Genomic DNA, 26,369 nt, shown 5'->3' on the forward strand with positions numbered 1-26,369 from the left:
TGTGTGATTGGGAAAAACTTGAGTTTTGGAATATGGAAACTTGGAAGTTGAGAACTTGGAGTGAGATTTTTTAGTACACACGACACGCGAAGATTCGAGAAGCGGTGGAGAGAAAAATGGTGTTTGACACGCCGTTTGCCAACTCTGGAGATAGTTCTGGCGTGTCAGTGAGATGAGATGACGATGATGATGAGAGCCATTGCGCCCATATACAAATTGCATTCGGAGCCATCCCTCCCTCCCATGAGAGCCCTGTTCTGTCCATCAGACAATCAGATCTTGGGTTATATGAATGAGAGAGGGTATATATAACTTGTAAGTCGAGTGCTATATAGAATATGAAATATGAATATGAACGACATGGAAGGAAAGGTGGAACAATCAAACGACAAGGATAGAGAGAACATGACAAGGACGATCGTAATTTAATTTCATCTCGCCACTGTGAGTCTGTGTTGTGTTCACGTACGCCGATACTATAGTTTGATCAAGAGGAAACAAGGGCCAATGTATACCATTGCCAAACCCCCCTTACATGGGTAAGATAACGCGAACACAGTACGGCAGCGTAATTGAATTGGAGTTGAAATTTTTTTTTTGAGTTGAAGATGTATGTACTGTATGACTTCGCAGGGGGTGTGCGAATGGACTCATCCTAATCAAACAACAGTGCGACCCACGGCGCATAAAAACGTACAACTGCAGATATTCAAGTTGACTGTTGGAGTGAACGGGAAACCGACAAATCGCACACACCGTTCCCCAACGAACGCAAAGTCCCGGGGTGAACCTCACAAGTCCACGAGACGGTCTCACTGACTGTCACTCGTTCAAATTCGTTCGTTCGTTTTCGTTCACTTGATCAAGTTGGGCTATTTTTGGCGCGTATTGAATAGAAAAACGTAACGTAAACGGGGATTGCCGAGGATTGTCTATTTTTTTCGATCGAGGACAAGGACAGACCAGTTTGGAATGTTCACCGCTCTCCCCCTTTGATTCATTCCAAGCCTGACTTTTATTCTATTGCTCAAGCTAAGCCTTGCCCCTGCCCTTGCCATTGCCATTGAGGACAGTGCCACAGCCGGCACCGCGCTCCTGTCTCTGCAACTGGCAGATTGCCCTCTTGGCTCCTTATACCTGACCTGATAAGTATCCATCTAATAGGGCACCAAGGATAGCTATCCTCGTCTCGTCTGAACCAAACCACGCCATTGAGCCTATCACAGTTGTCTTCTCCCCCACCTTCTTCTTCCATTGTACAGCTTTCCTCTGCGCTGATTGCCATACTCCCCCGCCCAATGCCGACGCCTCTCTTTGAATTGCTATTGCTGAAATAAAATAAAAGGCTCCATTGCAGCATGCGGATGTACGTACGTATGGTATACGTTAGGTGTTTGGATAATTGACTTGATATCATACTTTAATTGTATTGTACGCGCCAAATTTGCGCAGGCCATGGCCAGGAGAATTAATGCTGCAAAGTGCACTTGGAGAGATGGCGCGCTCCGTCCAACAGCCAAGCAAAGTGCTGTCCCCTTGGCGCAGGGATGTCAACTATTCACTGTGTATCGTGTGTCCGCGCACACACGACAGTCGGACCCAACGCGTATGTTAACTGCAAAAGTTGCTATACTTACTTACATACACATACATACTGGTTGTAACAACGCCTTTCAAATGACACGGACTTGTGCGGTGGGGCTGATATACTCGACATCTCACTTTTCTGGCGGGTCGTTTCTGATCTTGCCTGGTTTTTGGTTGTTCTCTTGGAAGGTGGACGATGCGAGGCGTCCAATACAATGTCAAGTCCTCGCGTCGTGTTGAGCTGAGCTGGTCTCACATGTCCGCCTCCTTCCCCCTGGCAATCCCCGTAACGCGTGCCCATTCAACGAGCGTCAGCGACGACCCAATTGCAACCCGAGCCTGATCTTCGAGCTGATTTGATTCCTTTTCGTCCCCTCAATCAGCCCTCGCTCGGCACCAGCCAGGCCATCCATTTCATTCCATCGAGCCAATTCTGTCCATGTTATGTCATAAATACATAACAGCCTCTCTGATCATGATCATCATCACTCTCTCATCATCGCCCAAAGCAAAAAAGCAATCACGCTTCGTGAAATCTTCATTATTCAATCTTCAATCTTTAATCTTCAATCTTCTTCCCGAACCCCTTCCCTCAAGAATTTTCTTTCCTTTCTCGACTCGTCACATCTAACCTTTGAGCCTAGTGTCTGTTTTCTCTCTTTTCCTCCCTCTCATTTGTGTCACCCGGTACCCCGCGCCATCGTTCCTTTCTGGCCCGGGCCCTTCAAGTTGATCATGGTTTGATTAGACTGCGCTCGGACGTGCATCATGACTGAACTTTCTTTTATGCTTCAAGTTCCCGGCTGTCGTCTCCCTTCGCTTCAGAGTTGCGTGATGATGCCGATGCCCAAAGAAAGCTACAGGAATCAGCCGGTGGACTCCACGCCTCCATCAATAACTTTCATTCGCAGGACGAGCCTCACGAATTTGCCGGGAGAAACGCGTCGCTTTCTTCGCGAGGAGTCGCAGCTCTCGAATGTCGCGAACGCGAATGGGATTCGCGTGCCGGAAGCATCGCTTCCAGTCACACTCCTCCTCCTCCTCTTCCAACTTCCCTACTTAGAATACCGCGAACAAAAGAAAACGAAAAAAATAAAGTCGTTGATGATAACGCGTACGGGTTCTCGAGTATCCGGGTCCAGTCTAGTCCTTAATCCTGCGCCTGTCCAAAGCCAAAGACAGCACTACAGTCCCTCAGGCGACCTCCGGCTTCATGGCGTTCGCGGAGTCGGCGGATGCGCTGCCTGATTCAGAAGAAGTCGACTTGGGAACAGAACATTGTCCACGCAGCACTCATTCATCTATCTATCTTTGATTGAGCAAGGCAGCTATCTGAGCAGTAAAATAACCCGCCTTCCTTCTCCCACTTGCTATCGTTTCACTTATTTAACTCGTTTGTCCCGTGTAGTGTCCGTGGAGTGTACGTATCAAAGTATCAACTATCACGGAAGAACACAACACGACACGGCATAACACAACGCAACACAACGCGATACGATACGATACGATACGATAATATGAACAGAACATGATAGCGCGAACAAGATAGCACGATAACACACAAATAACTTACTTTCCAAGCATCTTGTCTCCGAAAATGTTAGAGTTCATCGAACACGCTCGCGCAAACAGCAACAGCCATGTTTAAACCAACAACTCCATGGCATGGCGTCGCTGCCAGTGGCAACTGGCAAACTAATATTAACCTACAGGCAACTCGCTCCGCAGCCCGTTGGTCACTTGCGATCGATTCGTGGTTGGTTCGCGGAACACTCGGCGGCTCAGAAGAGGTCTGCCAGTCACGCTCCCCGTAACGTCCTTTCCCACGCCCATGCCCGTACCCATGCCGGGTCAAAGTTGGATCTTTGGCTTGATTGCGAACCCACTGCGCTTTCTTTTCTCTGCATGGTGATTCGTGACGTTATATCTCCCGTTCCTTTCTTTTCTTGTGTCCGCTATACATATATTCATTTCATAACTGACTTACTAACTAACTTGCAATACAGTTCATAATACTTCTCTTCCCTCAATTATTGGCGGCCGTGCGTGCGTGCGCGCGTCGTATTTTAGTCTTCCTGCTTCACATTCCATTGCAGCGTTAGCGATGCAAACCTTCCTAGACAAAGAGCGCGAACGTCCCAAAATCGCATTACCGCAAAAAACTGTCGACCAATTCGTCTGCGAGCCAGCGAAATCCACTAATTTCGGAGAATCTCGAAAGGAAAAAAGAAACGAAGTCTTGGTATCTCCCCTACAATCTTGACAGGTCAGGACTTCCTTCCAGCTTCCAACCTTCCTGCGCCCTGATTCCTGATTCTTGCGTTGCGTGTGTGCATGGTGCATACACGGGCTAAAAGTAAGTCTACACAGTAAGCAAAAAGCAATAGGCAGCATTTATATTTTACTTACAAGAACCCATCCTTCGCGACTTCGAAAGCTCACCCGACTTCTTTCATCCTTTCACAGTCCGAGTTTTTTTCGGGAACCCTTGCGCTTGGAAAAGTACAGCCAGAAACGGGTCTTCTCCGATTCACTCGCGAGTTCTTTTTTTTTCTCTTTCTCTTTTCTTGTTTCTATCTCTCTCTCTCGCGCCCCTTCTTTGGCTGGCACCTTCTTCTCATATTTCTTTTTTTGTACTACCGGGCTCGTGCGTGCGTCCGTGGCGTTGTTTAGTCCTGTCAGGTCCTGTCGTGGCTTCCGCGGGATGGCAGGGGCAGGGGCTCTGGCAGGGCTAATTTTCACCCACTCCATCAGACAGATCCAATGTGGCCAAAAGTCGTCTAAAATCTCTGACGGAGTCAGCCGAGCACGCCGACCGACCGTCCGCCACCAGCCTTGAGCGAACGCAAAGCCGAAGGGAAAGGAAGGCAAGAGCGAAGCAAAGCCTATCCGTCCAATGGCTATATTTCCTTTTGCCTTACTTACCTTTTGTTTCTTCGCCTCGCCTCGCGCCTAGTTGTTCTGGCGATTTGCGAAGATCAAAAGTCAAGTTGGAGCTAGGAGCAACCCCCCGGTCTCTCAGGCTCATTCTGGAATCCATCGTCATCCGCCCAGTAATTGAACCTTCTGCCCCATGCCCCCCAGCGAAGGCGAAGGCTATAGTATCCGAGTGTATGTATGCGCTTGTACTGCACTAAGCACCAAATCGTCTTAATGCGCAACCCGCGTCCGCGTCCCCGTGCCCATCCCTTGTCTCATCGAACATCGCAATCGAACGGAAGGTGCTGCAAGACGCCATACAGACTTTCCCATCACCCCGCAATCAGCTTGTGCATCGTATCCTCAACAGGAAAATCCCTAAAGTGGACCCGGACTTGAACCTGCGCCGCCCCTTCTCTAACCTGCCTTCTCTTTCTGTATTCCCTTTTCTCTTTCCTCCCTCTTATCGTCCTTATCCTTTTCCGCACACGAGCGCATAGATGACACACACACAAGCACGCGCACACAATCGCGCAATCGCGCACCCGCGCGGCTGTGGCCGTTCCAGAGTTGCTTCTTGTTCACGTCAACCGCGTTACGCATTGACATTAAATTTAACAGTGTGTGTTACGGATTTGCACTAGCGCAGAGGCGCACTTTACCCAGCCTTAACCGCGCCTTATCCGAATAGGCACAACTCTATTTATTATCGAGAGGATCAGACGGCTCCTTAGGCCTCTAGGCTTACGGGAGCGAAGAGGTTTCGTGTTCGAGACAAGGGAAAAGGAAGGCAGGTCCCGGGTGGAACGAACAGATTATTAAATCGACTTTGTCAATCATATGCATAACGCATCTCGGCACCATAACGTGAGGGTCCTTGTTCGTTACAGGTGCGCGATTTTCGTACATTGCGCGCTGCATCTGAGGCTCCGAGAATAGACGTTGCTCCTGGCCCATGCCTCCTTGGGGCGGGCGTTCTATTTCTTGTTGCACTTTTTTTTTTTTGCTTTGCAATCACCACATACTGTGATGGCACGTCCGCTCTAAATCTTGAACGTAAGCTGTCGCCTGTCGCTGTCTATCTTGTGTCCTTGTCTTGTCTGGGAGCATGGCGCACGGCGCAACTATTCTGCATATCGCAGTTCCAAGCCTTAAATCCTTTCTAATGCGCTGTGCCTCTGGCTTTTGTGCGGTGGTGGGCATCTACTCTGTCAGGCTGGCGTCATCGCGTTGTTGTCAAAACAATGCAGGTTAATTCTGCATTGGGGCGAGCCCGTGTCCAGACGGAGACCGTCCTGGAAAGGACACGCGGCGCACACTGAGACGATCTATCCCAGCCACACTATGCATCACTGCGAACCGCAGCCGCCACGGTGCCAACTGACCATTCCATTCACTAAAGTATGTTCTAGCCTATGAAACTCGCCCATGATCATTCATTACTTCATTTCTTTTAGAGAGGTTTCTAAAGTTACTTCTCTTGCTTATACATAGGCCAATCCCCAATTGTTCCAATGGGAAAAAAAATAAATGTATGAATGAATGAATAGACAATCAAGGGACGGTCGTGGTCGCTGTGGTTCTGAATCTAAACCTTGATGTTAGTGTCCACATTATTCATTTCATCTCGACTTGTTTGATCATCTGCCCACACAGGCTATCTGACCACACAATGCCACCCACATCGCAATCACATTTATTCTCGGTTGCGAAACCAACCCCCCGTTTAATTCGAACAACAATGATATAATTTAATATATGTTACTTCACGTAGCTTCATCATCAACAACAAGTGACGTCGCGCTGGGTAAGCTTTTCACCCACCTATTCATTACCACCCGTTCATCGAACAATGGCCCACTGTACACAAAGTCTGGAATTTGACAATTGGCAATGCAGTCAACCTGACGGCAACAAATGCCACCCTTCCGCATTTGAGCAGAACCGAAAGTTACGCACTGAACACGCTCCAGTGATCAACCACCACACTACCACCAGGAAGACACCACCACAATCAGCCCCTGTGAACTCGATTGACAACGGCAATATCCCTGGCACGCGAACGTACGGACATAAAAATACAATTTTTCGAATCTTGATATGCATAGAGTCAGCCTTGTTTACCGTGTACATAGCCTTTCAGGACGCCAGTGGACAAGCTCGTGACGCGCTCCTTGACGTTTTTCGTCTAGAATTCTTGAGGCTAGAACACCGTTTGGCAGGCCCGTCTCGCGCGAGTCGAGCTTGTCTCTCCGTCCCTTGCCCTCTAACAAGCTACACTACGGCATATGCTGTACAGCCTGCCCAACAAGCTCAATTCATTCCAGTTACAATCACCTCCCTAACCACGACCTGAATTTCGCGACAATCAAGCGCATGATCATTAGCCGGTGTGCAAGCTATATATGTTACTTTGTGTGTTCTTTGCGCCTAAAGCGGTCTGCGTCGGGTGATGTCGCCCATCCCACCTATAGGAAGCCGCCCGCCGCTTTTTGTCCAGCTGATCATATGTAGGCTATGGGCTGCCAATAGGATGCCATAGAGCACTCGTCCCTGTAATGCAATTATTGCATGTCACAGATGGATTTCCCGCTCTGACCGCGCTTGACCCAGATTAAGTCTTGGCCCGAGACCCCTACCCCGGAACCTAACCCTAAAGTCCATCCCGATTCTCTTGACTCGACATCAGCGCTTATTTATAAGTCGCACCCATCGGTGTTTTTACTGCCGTGTCTCACGAGGCTCGCAACATATTCACAGCGTTCTATAAAAATCCTTTGTTGGAAATTTTTCAGAAACCCTAATACTACCCATTATCCGCAATAGTTGAGTCAGAGTGCCGTGCTGTATGCGCAGCGCCGCAAAGCGGAGAAATCTTTTTTGTGAAATGCAGAAAGCCACCACTGGACCTGAGATGTCGCGACGCGACTAATTCACGTATAAAAATGCACCACTGAGATGGGTCCTGAGCGCCTCTGCCTTGGCCTTAGACCCTCCTGTAAACATATGGAGGTGCTGCGTACCAGTTGAGTTGGTGACACGGGGGTAACAAACCGATCACTTTTTTGCGGGAAGGCTTCAGGTGAGCGCGGTGTGTTGGTAAGGTCGGTGCCATGGCAAGATGAGCGTACACCGTGACGCGTCGGCTCAAAACAAATGGACCAAAAAATGTGAATTAAAGTTTTGATTTAATTGAGTAGCACTTGCGACCCTTTGCCAAGAAAGCCACCGCTGTGCGTCATTCGTGACCGCGTTCTTTCTCACCATTTATACTTACCCTTATGTAGGTACTGTGTCCGGCGTAGTACCAACTTGATATGGTAGCGTCAACAGCCTTGGATTGAATAGCCTCAAAACCTCCTAAAATACTGTCCCGTCGGGGGTTGTCTGGAGAAGCCTACCTCTTCTACGTTTCACAATATCTAATTGCCTACAAGAAGATCCGTCCTCGCTATCATTACTACAATTATCCCTACAGAAAGGACAAAGGTCAAATATGCTCTAATATGCTACCCTATCCGGTAACTATTCGAGTCCTCTCTGAACACAACTTTTGAAAACAATCAGTGGAGTTTTTTTTGTAAAACGACCATTGCGTCAAAATAACACCCCGTAGTTCTCGTTAGTGAATAAAATTCCAGTTACAATTTTACTCGGCTGAACAAGTTAACGAAATGGTATATAATGCTCTTTCTAAAAGACCGGACGATAGACATGCATGATAGCACATGTCCCAAAAATTGGCTGAATGGACAGGCCCAGACAGAAGTCTCCAATCTCCCACTCCAGATATAACGGATCGAAATGGAAATAAAAAACCTTGATTCATCACTGAAATTTAAATGATCTCGCTCGCAATCGCTCCCTAAATAAATTTGAATTGGATTTTGATGTGCGACAGTGGGCATTGTGATGTCGGTAGAAAAATAACAAGCGGACGAATAGCGCTTCACGGTGGTGAGTTATGGGCGCAATGTAGTCTCCTATAGCATACACCAGGACAAGAACAAACAAGGTAAACTTTGCTTCGCCTATCGGCGTCGGTCCCTCGACTATTTTTCAGGGCGCCTCCTGGACTTGGGGTCGTTCAAGATCCCGATTCAAATGGCCAGGAACGCTTGCCTGATAAGACACTATGCGCATCAATTCTTCATCACTACCTTCCGAATATATCCATTTACACGAGGTTGGTGGTCTGGTGAGCGGGAGTTGGTCAACCCGATTGGTGATAACTGACATACATACATTTTCAATGTCAAGCGACTGATGTCAGAAGAAAACTCAAGACACCGGAGCGTCTTACAAACACAAGCATATGTATGGCCATGCTCGAAGCAGCGGAACTGGCGCATTGAACTGTATGCAATGCAACACGATGATTTTCTTCATGGGCGAACTTCTAAGAACGCTATCGTAAACAATTATATCATTGTGTTTCTCAGTAACTCGGCACTGTGGCCAATATACTCTAATATACTACTAACCAGAACCTCTAACGTCTACTAGTGAATTTCTGTGGCGTAACAGCGGCGTCAATGCAGTGGAGCCCAAAAGAACTGTCATTTTGGAAAGATGTCTTCAGGTATCCAAGTCAGTCATGAAGTTGTATATCAGTCATTGTCGGTGACTTCAGGGATTATTGCCAATTGAATAAGTATCTCAAGTGATTTACAACCAGATACAAGGTCACAAAATTAACCGGGACAACAATCAAGTTGCCGGGTGAAGGGCCAGTGAAGACTGCGAAGTCGCTTTGAAAACATGGCGATTGGATTACACCATCTCGTGTGAAAAAAGGACCATAAAGCGTTAGACCAGTTAAGGAACAATGTCAAAATTTGAGCGATTCTTTCCTCGAGAGGGCTCAGAGAAGGATCGAAGCTAGCAAGGGGCGACTGTCGCTGCATCTACTACACCTGTCGCGGCTGGTGCAAGAGACAGGGCCCCGCCTTCCCGTCTACCGAGAGCAAAACCAATTGAATGTGCATTCCATCTATCCGTCCATGGATAGAGCAAATATCAGCTTTCCCCATCTGAGGATTGGGCTAGTGAATCGGGAACCTTCTTGGGTTGGTAACACTAAATATGTAGCATGTCCTTGATCATATCATCCTGGCTTGACGGACAGCGTAGCAAAGAACTGATCTGGTACCGAGTGACTGTCATACAACCTTTCTGCCCCGTTTTTATATAGTTGGGGGGGACACACAGCAACATTGGGGTTCTAGGATCTTCCGTAAGAGGGATAGAGATGGAATAAATATAAGTAAGAACTGACCCACAAGAGGAGCGAGATCACACAGGTCGAGCAACAACAAGTCACGAGCATTACAAGTCCACCAAAAATATTGCGTAAGAAGGAACTGAACCTGTGATAATCAAGACCTTGAAATACTAATAATACGGTACATTGCAAAGTACACCCAACTTAGCGCTCGCGTCCGAGGGCTTTGAAATACTGTTTCAGCACATTGTTATAGAGAATGCAAAGATTAAAGTTAACCTTTTTGCTGAATATGATTTGTTGACAAAAGCTCTGTTTAGTCGTAAGAAATCACCACATGATAAGAAAATAAATTAAGTGTATACATATGTATACGCACTCACTAATGCACACTGCTCCTATTCTGTAAAACATGATCGTGGCGTTGTCGGGCGTGGAATGTCCATTTGAGTTGTGCAACCCGATATGCCAACATGACCGATGACATAGCTAGATTGTCGCCCCTTACTGCATGTTTTAATAAGTTGTCCCCTTTCATTTGATCAGTCGGGACCGAAAGTTACAAAATCTAGACTCCACACTGTGCAGGTCCGGTACCTTTATGAGCATCGCACCAGATGTGTTGTTATGGCTTGGTGAGGTTAATCGTGCTTCTTGCTGTTAGTCGGAATCGAATAATTGTCGAAGGCAAATTGGCAACGACAGTACAGAATAGTCATAGATAGCAGAAAACCGAAAGAAACTGACTGTTGTGCATAGGTTGGCTGTCTAAGAGCAACCTTGCTCTTCGAGCTTGTTATTGAATGTATTGTATGTTTCTTTACAAGGTTTACCAATATTGTATCCTTTGAGTCTTGAAAAGATACCGTAAAAATAATCTCGAAAAGAAGTAAAGAAGAGTGTATTGTCGAGGCAAATACATGGCGCCTCAAAGTTCACCTTTTACAATGGTATGTAGGTACAACGGAATTTTAAGCCTACTGAGGAGGTTGGAAACTTGATATACAACTCATGTCAGCGAAAATGTCATTAAATATTAAACGGTCATCTCACCCAGGAGGAGGTCCTCCAAAGCCCGGAGGAGGGGGACCAGGAGGAAAGGGCATGCCGGGAGGGAACCCGGGAGGCCTGAAGCCAGGGGGTGGTCCGGCCATTCCTGGAGGTGCGAATGGCATTGGAGGACGAGCCAGGGAAGGAGGACCCACTGTAGATGTAATTTTTGATGGTATATTTAGAGATATCGAGCAGCTTATTTAAGAAAATGCACGCACTGGGAGGCATCATGCCCATACCACGGCCAGCAGGCATGCCGCGGCCAGGCCCAACTGGCAACTATTTCAAAGACGGATTTGAGCCAATCTGTCGATATGAGTATGACAACGACTCACAGCATTCTTTTTGTCCTCGTCGACCACTGGCGGAGGTCCCTCAACGCTAATGCTAACAACTGTTTCGCCTCGAAGAATGACGAGGCCTAAGGATCGTTTCATTTCCTGCTCCGGTGCAGATTCCTCTCCGGCCTTTTTCTTCGGTCTGACTCTTCGGAACTCTTCGCAGTCTGCGATGACGAGGTTCATGTGCCTGTCAAATGCCAGCATTTGGCCTACCAGAGAACGACCATCGTTAATCGTAACCTTCAATCTCCAGTTGATCAGGGCGAGCATCTTCCCGCCTTTGGATTTCGGAGGAGGCTATAAAGACATCGGTCTGCAAATACCACATTCCAAGTTGAAGAACTTACCATGGTGGGCGACGCGTTACGAAAATGTAAAGCGCGAGTACGAAAGTTAGATTGATGTTGAAAAACGAAGTATCATGAATCCTTACACGAAAACAACTGTATACAAAGACACGTGCCATTATTCTTCCCTTCAAAACGTTCAACTTTGGCTTGGACTCGAAAGCCTGTATGCATCTTCAATCTTCAGTTGAACTTGTCCCAAATGCTGAGGAGAGTTAAGAGACGTACAGTACGTGTGTTTTATGAGGGCTTTTACCGCTCGTCACGGTCATCGAGGGATAAACAACACCCGCACGACGTGGATTGGTAATTCTGGTTAATTCTGGCAACTCATGACCTCCGCAATTGTCGCCCATGTAACGATGCAGCGGGAAATAACGGAATACGAGCCCCGTCCCGAGTTTATATAACTAACTATCCTAGAACAACTTGACCAGTCAACTTCTATTGATTTGCTCTCATGACGATCACTACTCCTATTCAAACTTCCCTAACCAAATTATTGGGTGAGTAATACGCATGGTGCTTGATAATTACTCAAAGTCATATCTCTAGGCATTAAAACTCCAATTGTGGAGGCTGCAATGGCTGGTGCTAGTGGAGGTTGGCAGACGTCATTGTCACTCACCATCTGTTTCATACTGAACCAAATTTTCATAGGATTACTTGCTGCGCAAGTCAGCCTCGCTGGTGGCTTTGGTTTTCTTTCAGCAGGTATATCTCAAAATACTCACTCAATATGTCTACTCAAACATTCAATTGCTCGCTGGCAGGCTACGACTCTGTAGAAAATCTGGAAAAGGAGATTAATATTGCTCGCAGTCTATTACAGCCAAACGGAGACATACTTCCAATCGGTGTAGGCTTCTTATGTTGGCAATTGGAGAAGCTTCCTGATAAAGCAGAGAAACTTTTGACCGTTGCGCTGGAGAACCGTGTTCAAGCAGTCTGGTTTGCTTTCGGCAACGATATCGGCCGTTGGGTGAATTTTGTGCGAGAGAACGACCCCCGAGCACACACCAAGGACGCTGTCAAAATATTCATTCAAGTCTCAACGGTCCCAGATCTACGTCTGGCGCTCGACACCTGGAAAGCTGACGTGATTGTTGCTCAGGGTACGCATCCTACCCTAACCACAAACCAAAATTATATTTTAATTTCTCTCCAAAAGGTAATGAAGCAGGGGGTCACGGACTGAGTACAAGCCTTACTACCTTGACCTTACTTCCATTATTCGCACAGGTTGTGGCGGAGTCCAATGGACCTCCTTTGCTTGCGGCAGGAGGCCTTGCTACTGGCTCGCAAATAGCCTCTCTACTTACTCTCGGTGCTTCTGGGGTGGTCTTGGGAACTCGCTTTCTCCTCTCTCCAGAAAGCTTGTACACCGATGTACAACGTACGGCGCTTGTTGAAGCCGATTCTTTCAAGTCAGTACGTACCATGGCTTTCGATTACGCTAGAAATACTCTGGGTTGGCCTGAAGGTATCGATGGAAGGGGATTGCGTAACGGTACGAGGCTTTGTCTGTAAACTATTTTCTTTAGTCAGCTAATAGCCTGAATGAAATTTGGCTCCCTAGCTACTGTTGATGACTATGAAAAAGGAGAAGATATGGAGATAATTAGGAAGAAATTCGCGGAGGGCGTGCGAATGAATGATACGAGTAGGTCAGTCGTTTGGGCGGGCTCAGCAGTGGGGTTAATGTCCAAAATAATACCTGCAAGAGTTAGTATCAAATGTTTACCTCTGATTGTTGCTAACTTTCGGGTTGTAGGAAATTTTACTTGAACTACATGAAGAATGTCTGCAATGTCTAAAAAACACCTCTAATCTGATATCGAAGTGACACACTTCGAATATAAATTTTAAGTAACTACTATATAGTAGATTGTTTTGTAATTGTTTCCTTGTTGCTAGAACCAACTATTGAATTATATCTTTGGACACACGGAATTTGTCTTGAATGAAGGCTGTGTTAAAAAGCACACAAAGTCCACAGCATATATAGCATACTTTCTAACAAGCTTCCTCGCTTCCTACCAATCCCAAAACCGGTATACATCATCCGCGATTCTGGTGTGACGCAATAGATAGTACGCCTATTTTCAGCTATTTTCATGTTCGCCACTTGTAGATAAGAGGGCACTATCATGGAGACGGGACCTCCATGGTTTCCAGCCGCAATCTCCAGATTTTGCTTGGATTTGGTAAAGTTCTTTTTGGACTGCTTGGTCCTTGCTATTTCCGCCCCATACTTGGTTGCATCAATCAGCACACCGTTGTCTTGGGCCAAATGCTCTCGAAACTGCGCTGAAGATAAGAATATCTGACGATCTCTAGCTATGAGCATTGGATTGGATTGATACGACTAAAACAAAGATATGCAAAAAAACAAGAAATACAACTTCATTCTCCTTTTCCTTTAATGTACAATTTCTACAGTGAGGTCGCCCTGGTTGATCGAATCCCCTGTTCAAAATATTCAGAACGCAGATATGCAAGAGAAGAAGAAATAAGATGTGTACCTTCTTGGACAACAACTCGTTTGACATGTCCCGAAACGGGTGCTGTGACAGCAGATTCCATCTATCGAGCGGAGTCAATAATCTGTTAATTCCTTAAAATATTAGAAGGAAAATCCCACCTTCATGGCGCTGAGAACTACAGACCAAATATATATCAGCTAACGTATTCGTTGAACGAAGCCTTGAAAATCAATGACATACCACAGACAGGATCTCCCTTCTTGATCTCCTGGCCTTCCTTTACCCTGACTTCGACAACAACACCCGACATCGGAGCCCCGACAGATCCTGGGTCACTGGTGGCTTTCTCGCGGGATACTGTTTCAACGGCAGAGTTCTTATCTTCAACGGACACAGCGCGAATCTATTGGTGGAGTCGGTACAATTAACTTGATAGCAAATAGATAGGTTATTGAGATTTACCTCTCCGTTGACTTCGAACCAAACATCACGCTGCGCACGACCTTCAACAACAGGACCGACGGCCATGAGGCGGATGATCAGCGTTTTGCCTTTCTCGATGGAAATGTGCATTTCCTCTCCAACGTCGGGACGACCCAAGAAGTAACGAGTAGGAATCACGCTATCAGAGGAACAGACATCAATGATAGGGTCATGTAAAGTAGAGACAGTCAAAATTGTTTTACCTAAGGTCACCATATTTCTCAATGAAGCCTTGGTATTCCTCGAAGACCTGATAGATTTGTGAGATCCATCCTTGCTTCAGAAACGATTATAACATTAATCCCATTACCTTGGGGTACATAACGTAGGACGTAACATCCGCATCAGTAATGTGCTTGCCAAACTTGCTTCGCAATTCAGCTTTAATTTTCTTGAAGTCCAGGGGCTCCATGGTGGCACCAGGGCGTCCGTCGATTCTGGGCTTGTTCCTAATGATGTGGGAACGAAGTGGCTCTGGGAAGCCTCCCACAGGCTGTCCTAGGTAGCCTTGGAAGAATTCTACAACAGAAGATGGGAAGTCAAGCTGTTCTGCGCGGGCGAGAACATCTTCTTTGGAGAACGAATTGGATGTCATCCATTGGGCAAAGTCTCCGACGACCTTGGATGATGGTGTCACCTAAATTGTAAATTATCAGTTTTGTTTGACAATAGAAACATTCACAAGAATCGTGCCTTGATGATATTTCCACACTATAAAAAATGGATGAACCAGTAAGAGGATGCCTCAGTGCAACTACGTCTTTAACTTACAAGTTCATTGGCCTCAATGTACTTCTGTTTGATGACTGCGAAAAGAACAAGATCAGAAACTTCATGAATTTGATGAGCGAGTCAACCATACCAGTCCACTGAGTACCAAGACCCAATTGAGAAGCTTGGAACTAAGAATTTCACGATAAGCCAAAGAAAGATTAACTTATGTTGCTTCACGGACCATAAGATTAGTGTATTGCCCTCCTGGCATCTCGTGATCGAAAACACTGGAGTCCGATGCACGAACATTGGCTTCGAAGCAGCTGTACAGTAAGCGAACTTGGCTCCAGTAGAGGTTAAGAGCCTGGATATCTTCATAACGGATACCAGTTCCGAGATCAGTTTGCTCCAAGGCCATGCATACAGCACCCATGGAAGGCTGCGATGTCAATCCGGACATGCCTGAAGAGAAGTATAGTTGAGTTACATCACCGAGAGAATTACTAGTCCGGAGTCTTACTATCGATAGCGACGTCAACGACGTCAGCACCAGCAGCGGCGCAAGCGAGCATGCTGGCAGTAGCAATACCAGCAGTGTCATGGGAGTGAACGTGGATGGGAAGATCAGGGTGAGCCTTCCTGATAGCACTGATCAAGCTGTAAACAAGTAATGTTAATATCACACAATAATCAAATCGTCAATAAATCTTACAGTCTGGCAGACTCGGGCTTTAGTAAACCAGCCATATCCTTAACACCGAGAACATGAATGCCCTCCTTTACGAGTTGGTCGACGAAGTCGAGGTAGTATTGAAGAGTGTACTTCTTCTCGTTGGGGCTGGCAACATCGCCGCTGTAGCAAACGACTGCCTCAACAACACCTCCTGCCTTCTTGGCAGCGTCGATACCAAGTTTCATCTATCATCGTGTTAGCGATTTCTGTTTTCGAAATACCTGCCAGTTGACCTACATTTTCTAAGAGAAAATCAGAATGGTGCTGTCATCAATTGTGGAGAGGATCTCACCAAAGTAGTTCAAAGAATCGAAAACACGGAAGATATCAAGACCATTTTCAACAGCCTTCTTGGAAAAATCGTAGATGGCATTATCGCTATTGGAGCGTCAGTTTCTGTGTAATATCGGATGCAGATTGAATGCGACTGACGGGTAGCTCGTGTAGCCGACTCCGTTAGCACCACGGACGAGGGCTTGCAATGGAATATTGGGAACCAGTTTACGGAGAGTGCGCTACAATAAAAAATGAGAAAGCGATGTCTAAGAACAGACAAACCGATCTACACACCAGACGCTCCCAAGGATCCTCATACAAGAAGCGCATAGCCACATCGAAAGTAGCTCCACCCCAGCACTCAAGACTGTAAGCGTTAGCCAAAGCGTAACTGGTTTCTTTGGCGATGTTAGCCATATCAGTGGTGCGCAAACGAGTAGCCAAAAGTGACTGGTGTGCATCACGCCATGTGGTGTCCATGATGAGAGTTCCTGGGTATTCACGAACAGCTTTTGCGAAGGCTTCGGGCCCGTGCTCAACGATGATATTCCTCCAGCCAACTTGGCAAGGGAAAGTTGTATCCAGAGGAGGTCCATTGGGATCGTCGCGGTTTTGTAACTTGGGAATAACAATCTCTGTCTTAAGGCCGGGCTCTCCCTAGAGAAAAGTTTAATTCAATTATTGTAAAAAATTCGGACTGTACGAACGGTTTGTCCTTTGATAGAGCTTCCGTTGACTGCAAGGTCTCCAAGGTATGCAAGCAACTTTTGAGCACGGTTCTGGCTCTGAACAAGTTTGAACAGATCAGGTGTGTCATCGATGAACTAAAAACCAGGTGAGAACAACATCGTGCATATATAATGTGAAACCCAGCTTACTGTCGTCCAAGTCTTTCCTCCGATGAAAATGTCGTGAGTAAGGAGACGGAAGAGGAAAGGAATGTTAGTCTGCCAAAAAAGGCTGATTAGACGGCATCTAGACAGTATGGACATTCTTGTACCTTAACACCACGGATACGGAACTCGACGAGGGCGCGGAGCATCTTTCGGCGAGCGACTTCATAAGTGGTTCCGCTGACAGTGCACTTCACCAACAAGCTGTCATAATGGGGCTGTAAAGATGTCAATAGACGCTCGGGCACAATATAGATTGGATCTTGGATCTTACAGTGATTTGTGCTCCGGCAAAACCAGAGCTTGCATCCAAACGCACACCGTTTCCACCAGCACTGCGATAGACTTCAATTTTTCCGGTATCAGGTTGGAAGCCTTGAGCAGCGTCCTCAGTGGTGATACGGCACTGGATGGCGAATCCACGCTTGGTAATAGCGTCTTGTGTCAAACCAAGTTGGGGAAGCGTGGCTCCAGCGGCAATTTGAATTTGAGCGGCGACAATGTCAATCCCGGTAATCTCCTCTGTGAGAAAGAAACGTTAATGTTAAGCGCTCGACACCAATCACGTCATCGTTGACATACCGGTGATGGTATGTTCGACTTGAATACGGGGGTTGATTTCAATGAAGTAATGCCTGCCCATCTGGTCAACCAAAAATTCAGCAGTACCAGCATTCCTGTATCCAACGCTCTTGGCCAGTTTGATTGCATCGGACAAAATGGCCTGTCGGACCTCTTCGGGCAGGTGGGTGGCGGGAGCGACTTCAACGACTTTTTGATGTCTACGTTGAACTGAACAATCACGCTCGAACAGATGGATGGTGTTGCCAGCGGCATCGGCAAGAATTTGCACTTCGATGTGGCGGGGGCGCTCGAGGAAACGCTCGATAAAGACGGTTCCATCTCCAAAAGCAGCCTTTGCCTCACTCACGGCACGCTCAAAGGAAGTCTTGAACTCGGATTGCTCTCTAACAACTCGCATACCGCGTCCTCCTCCTCCCATGGCGGCCTTGATGATAACCGGGAACCCATATTCTTCAATGAAGGCCTCACCCTCCTTGTAGGACTCGACAGGGCCTGGGGTACCGGGTACAACGGGAACTCCGACCTTGATAGCTGTAAGCTGGTGATAAGTTATTGTTTAACTCGGAGCGGTAGTGGATATTACCCAGGGTCCTGGCCTTTGTCTTGTCACCCAAGCCATCAATGACTTCGGGAGAAGGACCGACGAAGGCGATTCCGGCTTGCTCGACCTTTCTTGCGAACTCTGCATTTTCAGACAAAAATCCGTATCTAAAAAGAATAAAAAGAATAAGAAAGTCGAAAAAGAAAACGTGAAATTTTTTTACCCAGGATGGATCATATCAACGCCATGCTCAAGAGCGATCCTGATGATGTCGTCCTGAGCAAGGTATGCAGCGACTGGTGTTAAGCCTTTTCCGACTTGATATGCTTCGTCGGACTGTGATAATGGGTTTTAATGGCAAACCGGCGCGTGATTACAAGAATAGACCAACCTTCTGGCGATGAGCTGATAGGCGATCCTCATAGGAATAGATCGCAACGGTGTGCATCGCAAGTTCATGGGCAGTTCTGAAAACTCGAATCGCTATTTCCTAAAAGTTGAATAAGAACACAAACGAGTAAAAATAAGTAAAGGGGCACGCACTCCACGATTAGCGACGAGAATCTTTGTCAAGGGGCCTCCATGGCCGGCGGCTTTCCTCCTCATTGTCTGGATGGAGTGCACCGGAGTGCCCGGTGCACTGGGAGATCCAGCAAAGATAGACGCCAACCTCGGGGGATGCAAGGTTGAAGTTGAAGATGCCATTGGTGTAGTTGGTGTTCAAGATGGTGAAATTCAAATTGATTGACGAGGACCGAAAGTTGAGGAAAATGTCGGGATCTAAACCGATAGAAAAGCCGATGAGTTAAAACGTTGACCCCAACAGAAATATAGCTCCACCGCACTCACTTCCAGCGATCTGCTGGGTGCAAGCTACTCCGATGTGGGGGGAGGAGAGCAAGATGAAGGAAAGGGGACCAGAGTCTAAAAGGCGTATAAGAGCTTGTAATCTATATCTCTGGCGCCGGATATTTGAGTGGCGGGTTGTAATCATAACAAACTCCGGCATTAAGGTGGGCGATTAGCGGAGCATCCGCACATCTCCACCGTTTATCATTTTCTCTTCTCTACCCCCCACCAACAAATCCAATATTCTACCCTATTTCAACAGTCCCCCTCATATTCATGTGAAAATTCTAGTGCATGTAATAAATACGGAGCGGCAAAGACTTCGTACATAGGAGAAGGGTAGATACTGTTAATTTCGTACGACTGACGCCCTTCCGTTAGTCCTGCTGCTTGTCTTATGGTTTCCGATTCGTCAAGGGAATAATGCCTGAGGACTGCATCCGATTTTCTGCTTTCTTCTGATTATTTTTGGCCACGGCATACACTAGTCCTGCGAAAAAACCCACTCCCACCGCAGATACTGAGCCAGGTGTAACTGGGTCTCCGAAAAATAGCATCCCTGAGGCAGCCACAGGGAGTTTATTCAGCGCTCCAACCATACTGTAAAATGTATTGATCATCAGACTCGGCTCTGAACAAAAGACGTCGCTGATCATACCTGTACGTCGTACTGCTGGTTACCCTGACACACCAAGCAGTCGTGTATGAAATCCCTACAGCGGCAGCACCGGAGAATGCAATCGCCAAAAGAAGAATATTCCGGGTCTCCGGAGGGCTAATGAAAGGGTTAGCCGGCTTTCCTTGTGGATCAACAGGTAAATATTTTGGCTCACAAATTTCGAGTCAAGTTCGCAGTTCCCCAGTCTTCAACAACAACTGAAAACACGGCCAGTATCGGGATACTCAACAGGTTATTGTAGAACATTGAATCCCAATCGGAGAAGCCCGTCGACTTGATTCTTTTTCGCATAGAAAGGACCTGAGGAGCGCTTATTAGCTGCATGTTCGGCAAAAAGGCTAGGCGAAACTCACGTAGGCTGCGCTCGTTAAACAATTGACAAGCATCCAATAGTATCCAACATTAAGCCCGCGGACAGCGCCTGCAACATCTTGCAAGGAATTCAACCCCACATCGGTGCTTACGATTGGTAGCGATGACTCCGAAATGGCCCCAGTGACATCAGACCACGCTGCAATAACAGACGACACAACCTATACTCGGGATTAGAAACGAGTATTTTCACGTCTTGGTGACTTACCATGAAAATGAACGAAACGAAGGTCAATCCGGTCACACGTCCTCCAAACCAGATGACCTCTCCATAGGCCTGTAGACAGCGGTAAGAATCGTCGCATTTGCTTGTAAAGAGGTAACTTACGATTAGGATAATGGTCAGATTTTTGAATATGGTGTAGACGGGTATGCTCAGATGTTGCTGTATACATTAATATAGGAATTAGCGCAGCCTTAGACGCCAATATTCTAGGACTCACCAAACTCTTTGAACCAGTGTATATCACGCTTACAAGCAAGAAACTGATTGGAAACCAAGCCTTCGCGTCCGCCCAATCAAAAGCTCGAAAGGATATGACTCCGATTTTCTTCACCACCACCACACAGGCCACACAGACGAGTGATTGAATACACAACAACAAAAAATTCATGGAGAACTGAGCTCCAGACACTACAAACTTTAGCCGACTCATGTCAATCTCTACAGGCTCTAAAAGTCGAATTCAGAGTCTGTCGCACCTTATTGACTACAGTCATTAATATTGAAGCGACACAGTAACATACAATTGGGGGTACTTTTAAAAGTTAGTTTAATCGTTTAGCAAAGGTGATTCAAATTCACTTACTTGGCGATGCATGTGCCTCTACTCCTCCTGTCGCCATTGCTTTCTTGTATTCTGCAGCATCCTGCCGATTCGAGTCTTTGCCTCTCGGATGCGAAGACATTTTCCGTAATATAGGACGTATAACGAGTTATTATTCTGATGGAACGACCACCGGCGTAGAATTAGAGACAGTCGTAAGTTATGAGTGTTTCCAGTTGTGATTAGTAAATGTTGGTCCTGGTCCTCAAAACCTCTTCCCCTAGAAAACCGAGAAAGAAAAGAGTGTTGGGGTATGTGGAGGGATATTGGACTCCTTGTAACCACTGTCGATAGAGCTCTAGTAGATTATAGGATTGACACGTCGCGCTTGAAATCCTAGGTTTTTCGTGATGGGCAGATTCAACTGACAGTGACAACAAACGTAGTCGCCAATCATGCATCCCACTTGATGGGATCACGTGCACCGGAAGCTTAGCAGCCGCCACAGTCGCGGTATGTAGATGTACCTCGGAGTTAAACTTCGATGTAGTTGGGAGAAGTTTCATTTTTCAAGCTTTGGTTGGCCATCGAGTTCAGTGCCACAGTTATGTGTGTGTATACCAGGTAGTAGGAAATCCTAAATTTTCTTTTTGACAAATTTAGTTTTCAATGGACGAGTTATACCGGCAAAAAGCGTTTTCTAAGATACTCCACAACTGATTTGGACGGAGCAGAGATATCAGCATGTCTACCCAAATAAATTGGTATGTGCTTTTAATGCAACCTAATATGTTGCGTTGATGACTAAATTAAACCCTCCGGACTGGTCTGTGTGCTGGTCCGGGCAGAGTCGTTCATTTGACTCGACGCTTGGCGTGACAGTAAACTAGCTCAGCGTCAGACAGCAGGTTAAAACGGAGGGTGGGCATAAAGGAAATAGTTGTCAGTCAGATTTTGATAATCGGGAGGGGATTTTGAGCGGTTATTGCTACGTATCATGGTCCACATAGCTGTTAGACTGATTTTATTTGCAAAATACAGTGAATGTTGACGAACACTACGCACTTTGCAATACGTCTCAAAAGCCGGGAGACAGTAGGGGTGAAATAGTTCCATCATATCTCAAACAAATATCGATTGCAGGTTAATGAGAACGGAACTATGGAAGAGATGTGTCAGAGCACACGCCATGAGAGATGCAGGATTTCCGTCATGTGTCTGCAACAGGAGAAAGATGACAACTTATGTGGCCTGGGAAGGCAAGCCAAAAGGACGCGTTTCAGTGGGTGCCGATTGCGAGCTTTACTAAACCATGACCATGAAATGACGAGTTTGGAGAAAACTTGGCGTTGGAGACTTCTGTGAGGTGCTGTACGATCTTCGTGCGTTAGTCAAATCCCAGTTGGTACAGATCGGTGCTGATAGAGCGGTCAGTAATGCTGCATAAGAGGATGTTTCTTCCTTCGGCGGGCGGGCAGGATATAGATAAGACAGGTCGTGTGTAAAAGGGTCGCATTCCACGTCTTTCCAAACATACCTCACCATTAAGCCAGGACGAGTGTAAAGACATATAATGAGCGTAGAACGTATACACGGGTATCAAAGCGAATTCTGGCTTCCGAGAACATTTTGGAGTATGATAAAGTTGAGTTTCCCCGCACCAATATACTTCTGGTTACCATTTGCAAGACGGTTCTGAAACCGAAAAGATGCCCAATTATAGGGGCAGTCGAGAAAGAGCCGGGATAACTCTCGCAGGAGTGCCGTTAAGCATTGAACTCAATCGTACACCCTTCCTTCCACAAGTAGATGGTTAGACTAAGGCGCTTTTAGACTCGTATCATGATGAAGTTCCTGTGGTGTAGTAATCCCATTGACGCATTCGCCGAGCCATATTGTGGTGTGTCGGGTAATGAATTTGGACAATGAAAGGGATGGAAGCATTAGTAAGATCTCCTGAGAGTTCATACGGGAGTGAGGATGCTGTCGTTACGTTTACGTTGGAAACGTCGAAGCTTGAAGCTTGAAGTTTCAGTCAACTTGGTTGAGTTTGCATTTTTGGACACAAGTAGCTGAAGGTCAAAAATTCAAAGCCCGAAGCGCGTCGCTGACTAATGCATAGCCGGATGCATGCTGGCGCGTTGTCACTGCGGACAACATGACTGGTTGTGTTGTGAATGTGATCGAACCCACGTCTCCCGTCCGACTCCCATCTTCATTCACCGTCATTAACAACAAGATTTCTTTTCAACCCTAATGGTGGCCACTTGGCTCTCGACGCTCGCCTCAATAGGCATGGCAGTCGGTCCACCTCTGGTAAGCGCTTACAAATGTTGCATAACGGCCAAAACATAGAGCTACGTGGATTGAACTAATTACACAATTTGTATAGGTGTATGCCGACCAAGCCTTTTCCATCGTCAAGAAAAAGTGAGCGCATCATTCTTGAAAATAACATCCTATCCTCATTAATTCATTTTCAGAGATTCAACAGGTTTCTCGCGAGATGTTTGTGCCATACTGTCCTTATCCTCTGCTTTGTTCCCGCACACTCCTATCTCACCCCTTGTCTTCCCCCAGACTTATAGCCAATATAACACGATGCTTCTTTTGGCTCGGGTATGTACTTTAGTTCGAACTATCATTCATTTCGAGAAGTACAATGACTGTGACCCCCAGAAATCATTTCGAAATGGCATTGCTGGTCCAGTCTATATTTATGATACTCGCACAGGTTTGGCGCTCCACCTTGGTTTACTTACATTTTAATTACTGAATAACACTTCCCAGCTGGCTCTTTTGTATATCTGTATATTATATCGACCTCACATAAGCCCTGAAACTCTCGGCACGTCTACGCGACCACTGTCTTTTTGGCAATGGCCAACCTACACTCAATACATTGAATTTTTGGCTGGATTAATGTAAATGCAGCAAAACTATCTTTCTCAGAACCTACTATTGACGATTTCATTTTCGGCAGCCTTTGTCAAGCTATCCTATTTCTCATCTTTGGTCAATGGCCGACATTTGTTTCTATCTTGGGATTTGTCGCCCTGGGCCTGGAAAGTACACTTCCGATCCCACAGTTGATCAGGTCCGTGACATTTATAACCTTCTAGAAGTCTATCCTCAGAATTATGTAGTAATTACCGCCAACGTTCACTTTATGGCTTTCGCATGTCAACTTTGCTTGGATGGGTTGGAGGAGACTCCTTCAAGTAAATATAATTTCGAATGGTTTTAGCTAACTGCATCTGATGCCTCCCTTCTAGAACAGTGTATTTCTTCCTACAACATACTCCCCTTCAATTCCAAGTCTGTGCTATCTTCCAGTTGTCAATCGATCTAGGTCTGCTTCTCTGTCTTCTTGCAAGCTTATCAAGCTTTACTGACTTTTATTCAGCCATCATCGGTCAACGCATAACATATGGCAACAAGCCTCCCATCTCTGCCATTCTGACCGAGGAAGATGAACTAGAGCAAGCTCTAGTACTAGGCCAAGAATGATATTATGTTTCCCAAAGTCACAAAATACCACATTCTAAACCTTGGGGTGTTCCATAATTATTTAAATCGAGTTCTACGGGTTCCTGCGACACCACGAAAACTCACACCGTAAACCTTCCTTATTGCTCATAGGCTCGTGAAGCTCTTATGTCCGGCAAGGGAATGGAATGGCGCGGGTTCACTCTGACGCGGGTCAGGGTCGCCGTTTCCCACCTCAAGGTTTACGTATATCCATGTATAGCATGAAAACGAGATGGTTTTCCCCCTTGAGAGTAATCAGCCGCTGAAGGGTCTTTTTCTAACGATCGCCTCCCGAGTATTTGGGGTGCATATGTAGCAAGTCTCTCGGCACTGGACCAGAGTCCAACGAATATGGCGCTCCTTATTCCTCCAGCCTTCGAGGCTTCCACGCTTCTGTTTTTGACGTACAGTAACGCATTACCGACGCTACTCAGGCCGTGTTGCCGTGAACAGCGACGGCAGCTTCGCTTTCCCGGATGGCTTCGTCTACTCTCGTTGTCGTCAAGTTTTCTATATTGGAACCTCACAGTAAAAAGTCTGAGTGCTAAGAATATTCAAAGTCCCGACCCCAGATGACAAGAGAGACCGACGTTTTTATGCATTCCAAACTGATTGGCGATCGTCAGGTCACTAATAACTGAGGGCATGAGTCTTCGTTGGTCCGTGATGGTTTTTGAAAACTAATCATGGCTTCACAGTCTAAGATCCATTCTCGGTAGACTAATCAAAGGATTAGAAAAAAACTTTCTCGGCTATGTCGTCCACCACCACCTATCAAGGTGTTCCAAACTTGCCTTGATGTCTCTACCGCCACTGCCAAATTACTTGAAGGGACTGTAAGCAATAGAGTCTTTGAACTCCACAGAATGTATCCAAGAAAGGACAATGAAGCAGAGTATGTCTATTACAATACCAATTATTCTGCAAGAGTCGCTGAGAACAAATCCAGGGGAGTAATCAGAGCACCAATAGCATTGTATCATGGCATATTAGTTTAACAAAACGCATAGGTTGAGACTTATGCGTCTCTGAAGGGCCCAGTCACACTCACCACCCATCCTCTAGTACTCAAGGTTGATGTCATCATGCCAGAATATACTCATTATCGAAAAAATTACACAACTACCGATAAGCAAATGACCTCCACTTGGCAGTCTCTATGAGACGGATACATTTGGGACATGTCGAGTCTCTACTAACAAGCTATAACACCTCCTGTTTACGGTGGAACCAAATGGAGTTAATATCGTGTTATTTTTAGATTGTGTCTTCACCTGCCACAGACCGCTGAACTCGAGATCAAGTGCAAGTACCCATGTGTGAAGAAAAGCACATGAATATTAAATATTGTGATATTAATTCAATGTGAGATTTAGCCTCATTGGTTATGTTATGTTAGGGTAGGATAGGGGGCGGGATAGCCTTAATGGAGTGAAAAGGAATCATACTCAGGCGAGGTGGTAAGAGATGTCCATTGGTCCACGGTGTCCCGCGAACAATGGCTAAGAAGGGGAAGAGTTTGTGGCTCTTTTATCTCCAGAGAGTACATTCCCATGGTTGGCAGGGAAGCCAACCCAGCATATCCGTCGAACAGACAAGTGAACCAGTACTAGCGCTCACACCCGTGAATATAACAGAGGTTTTTCTGTCATAGTATGGTATTGAGCCAATTTTAACTCGATCCAGCTTATTGGCTCAAATAGAAGTCTCCTGGCCTCACTAGACCTGCATTAAATTCAGGTCTGAATGCTTATTGAAGAGTATCGACCCAATTGTAAGCTTCAAGCATACCGTGCCATCTTGATTTTGCTTAAGCCGAATACCATTAGGTTTTCAGCAAGCATAGGCAGTAGTGAGAACTGAGCCTGGGAATTGCACAATTCCAGTCTGCAGTAAATGCGCTTCCTGTTTGACGACGACAATTTAGACGAGTCTAGGTTTGTAGGACCGCTATTGACTGCGGTAACTTGGTATCACGAGAGAGTCTGC

At 46.3% G+C, this 26,369-nt stretch overlaps 5 protein-coding genes across 5 annotated transcripts; 3 read left to right on the top strand and 2 right to left on the bottom strand.

The window, feature by feature from the left end:
* Positions 1–3,418: 3,418 nt before the first annotated feature.
* Positions 3,419–3,850, top strand: JR316_0008217 (uncharacterized protein; the record flags this gene model as incomplete). The annotated part of the gene is made up of 2 exons (XM_047893932.1): positions 3,419–3,443; positions 3,684–3,850. The coding sequence occupies 2 exons, from the start codon at positions 3,419–3,421 to the stop codon at positions 3,848–3,850; spliced, it is 192 nt and encodes a 63-aa protein (XP_047747247.1).
* A 6,929-nt stretch (positions 3,851–10,779) lies between these two features.
* JR316_0008218 (Small nuclear ribonucleoprotein-associated protein B) lies at positions 10,780–11,474 on the bottom strand (the record flags this gene model as incomplete). The annotated part of the gene is made up of 4 exons (XM_047893933.1): positions 10,780–10,934; positions 11,002–11,062; positions 11,119–11,421; positions 11,472–11,474. 4 exons carry the CDS (start codon positions 11,472–11,474, stop codon positions 10,780–10,782), a joined length of 522 nt encoding a protein of 173 aa, XP_047747248.1.
* A 457-nt stretch (positions 11,475–11,931) lies between these two features.
* Positions 11,932–13,317, top strand: JR316_0008219 (Nitronate monooxygenase; the record flags this gene model as incomplete). Its single annotated transcript, XM_047893934.1, has 7 exons — positions 11,932–11,977; positions 12,027–12,074; positions 12,132–12,185; positions 12,245–12,586; positions 12,643–12,981; positions 13,051–13,196; positions 13,246–13,317. The coding sequence occupies 7 exons, from the start codon at positions 11,932–11,934 to the stop codon at positions 13,315–13,317; spliced, it is 1,047 nt and encodes a 348-aa protein (XP_047747249.1).
* A 6,109-nt stretch (positions 13,318–19,426) lies between these two features.
* On the bottom strand, positions 19,427–20,991 carry JR316_0008220 (GDP-mannose transporter into the lumen of the Golgi; the record flags this gene model as incomplete). Its single annotated transcript, XM_047893935.1, has 9 exons — positions 19,427–19,631; positions 19,690–19,806; positions 19,865–20,010; positions 20,064–20,243; positions 20,291–20,359; positions 20,411–20,467; positions 20,526–20,744; positions 20,785–20,840; positions 20,892–20,991. The coding sequence occupies 9 exons, from the start codon at positions 20,989–20,991 to the stop codon at positions 19,427–19,429; spliced, it is 1,149 nt and encodes a 382-aa protein (XP_047747250.1).
* A 2,114-nt stretch (positions 20,992–23,105) lies between these two features.
* Positions 23,106–24,359, top strand: JR316_0008221 (Solute carrier family 66 member 2; the record flags this gene model as incomplete). Its single annotated transcript, XM_047893936.1, has 10 exons — positions 23,106–23,165; positions 23,242–23,279; positions 23,333–23,371; positions 23,430–23,468; positions 23,529–23,583; positions 23,640–23,773; positions 23,833–23,946; positions 23,996–24,070; positions 24,125–24,201; positions 24,256–24,359. The coding sequence occupies 10 exons, from the start codon at positions 23,106–23,108 to the stop codon at positions 24,357–24,359; spliced, it is 735 nt and encodes a 244-aa protein (XP_047747251.1).
* Positions 24,360–26,369: the final 2,010 nt, after the last annotated feature.

The sequence above is a fragment of the Psilocybe cubensis genome, chromosome 7, assembly GCF_017499595.1.
Source record: "Psilocybe cubensis strain MGC-MH-2018 chromosome 7, whole genome shotgun sequence".
In the NCBI taxonomy this organism is placed as follows: domain Eukaryota; kingdom Fungi; phylum Basidiomycota; class Agaricomycetes; order Agaricales; family Agrocybaceae; genus Psilocybe; species Psilocybe cubensis.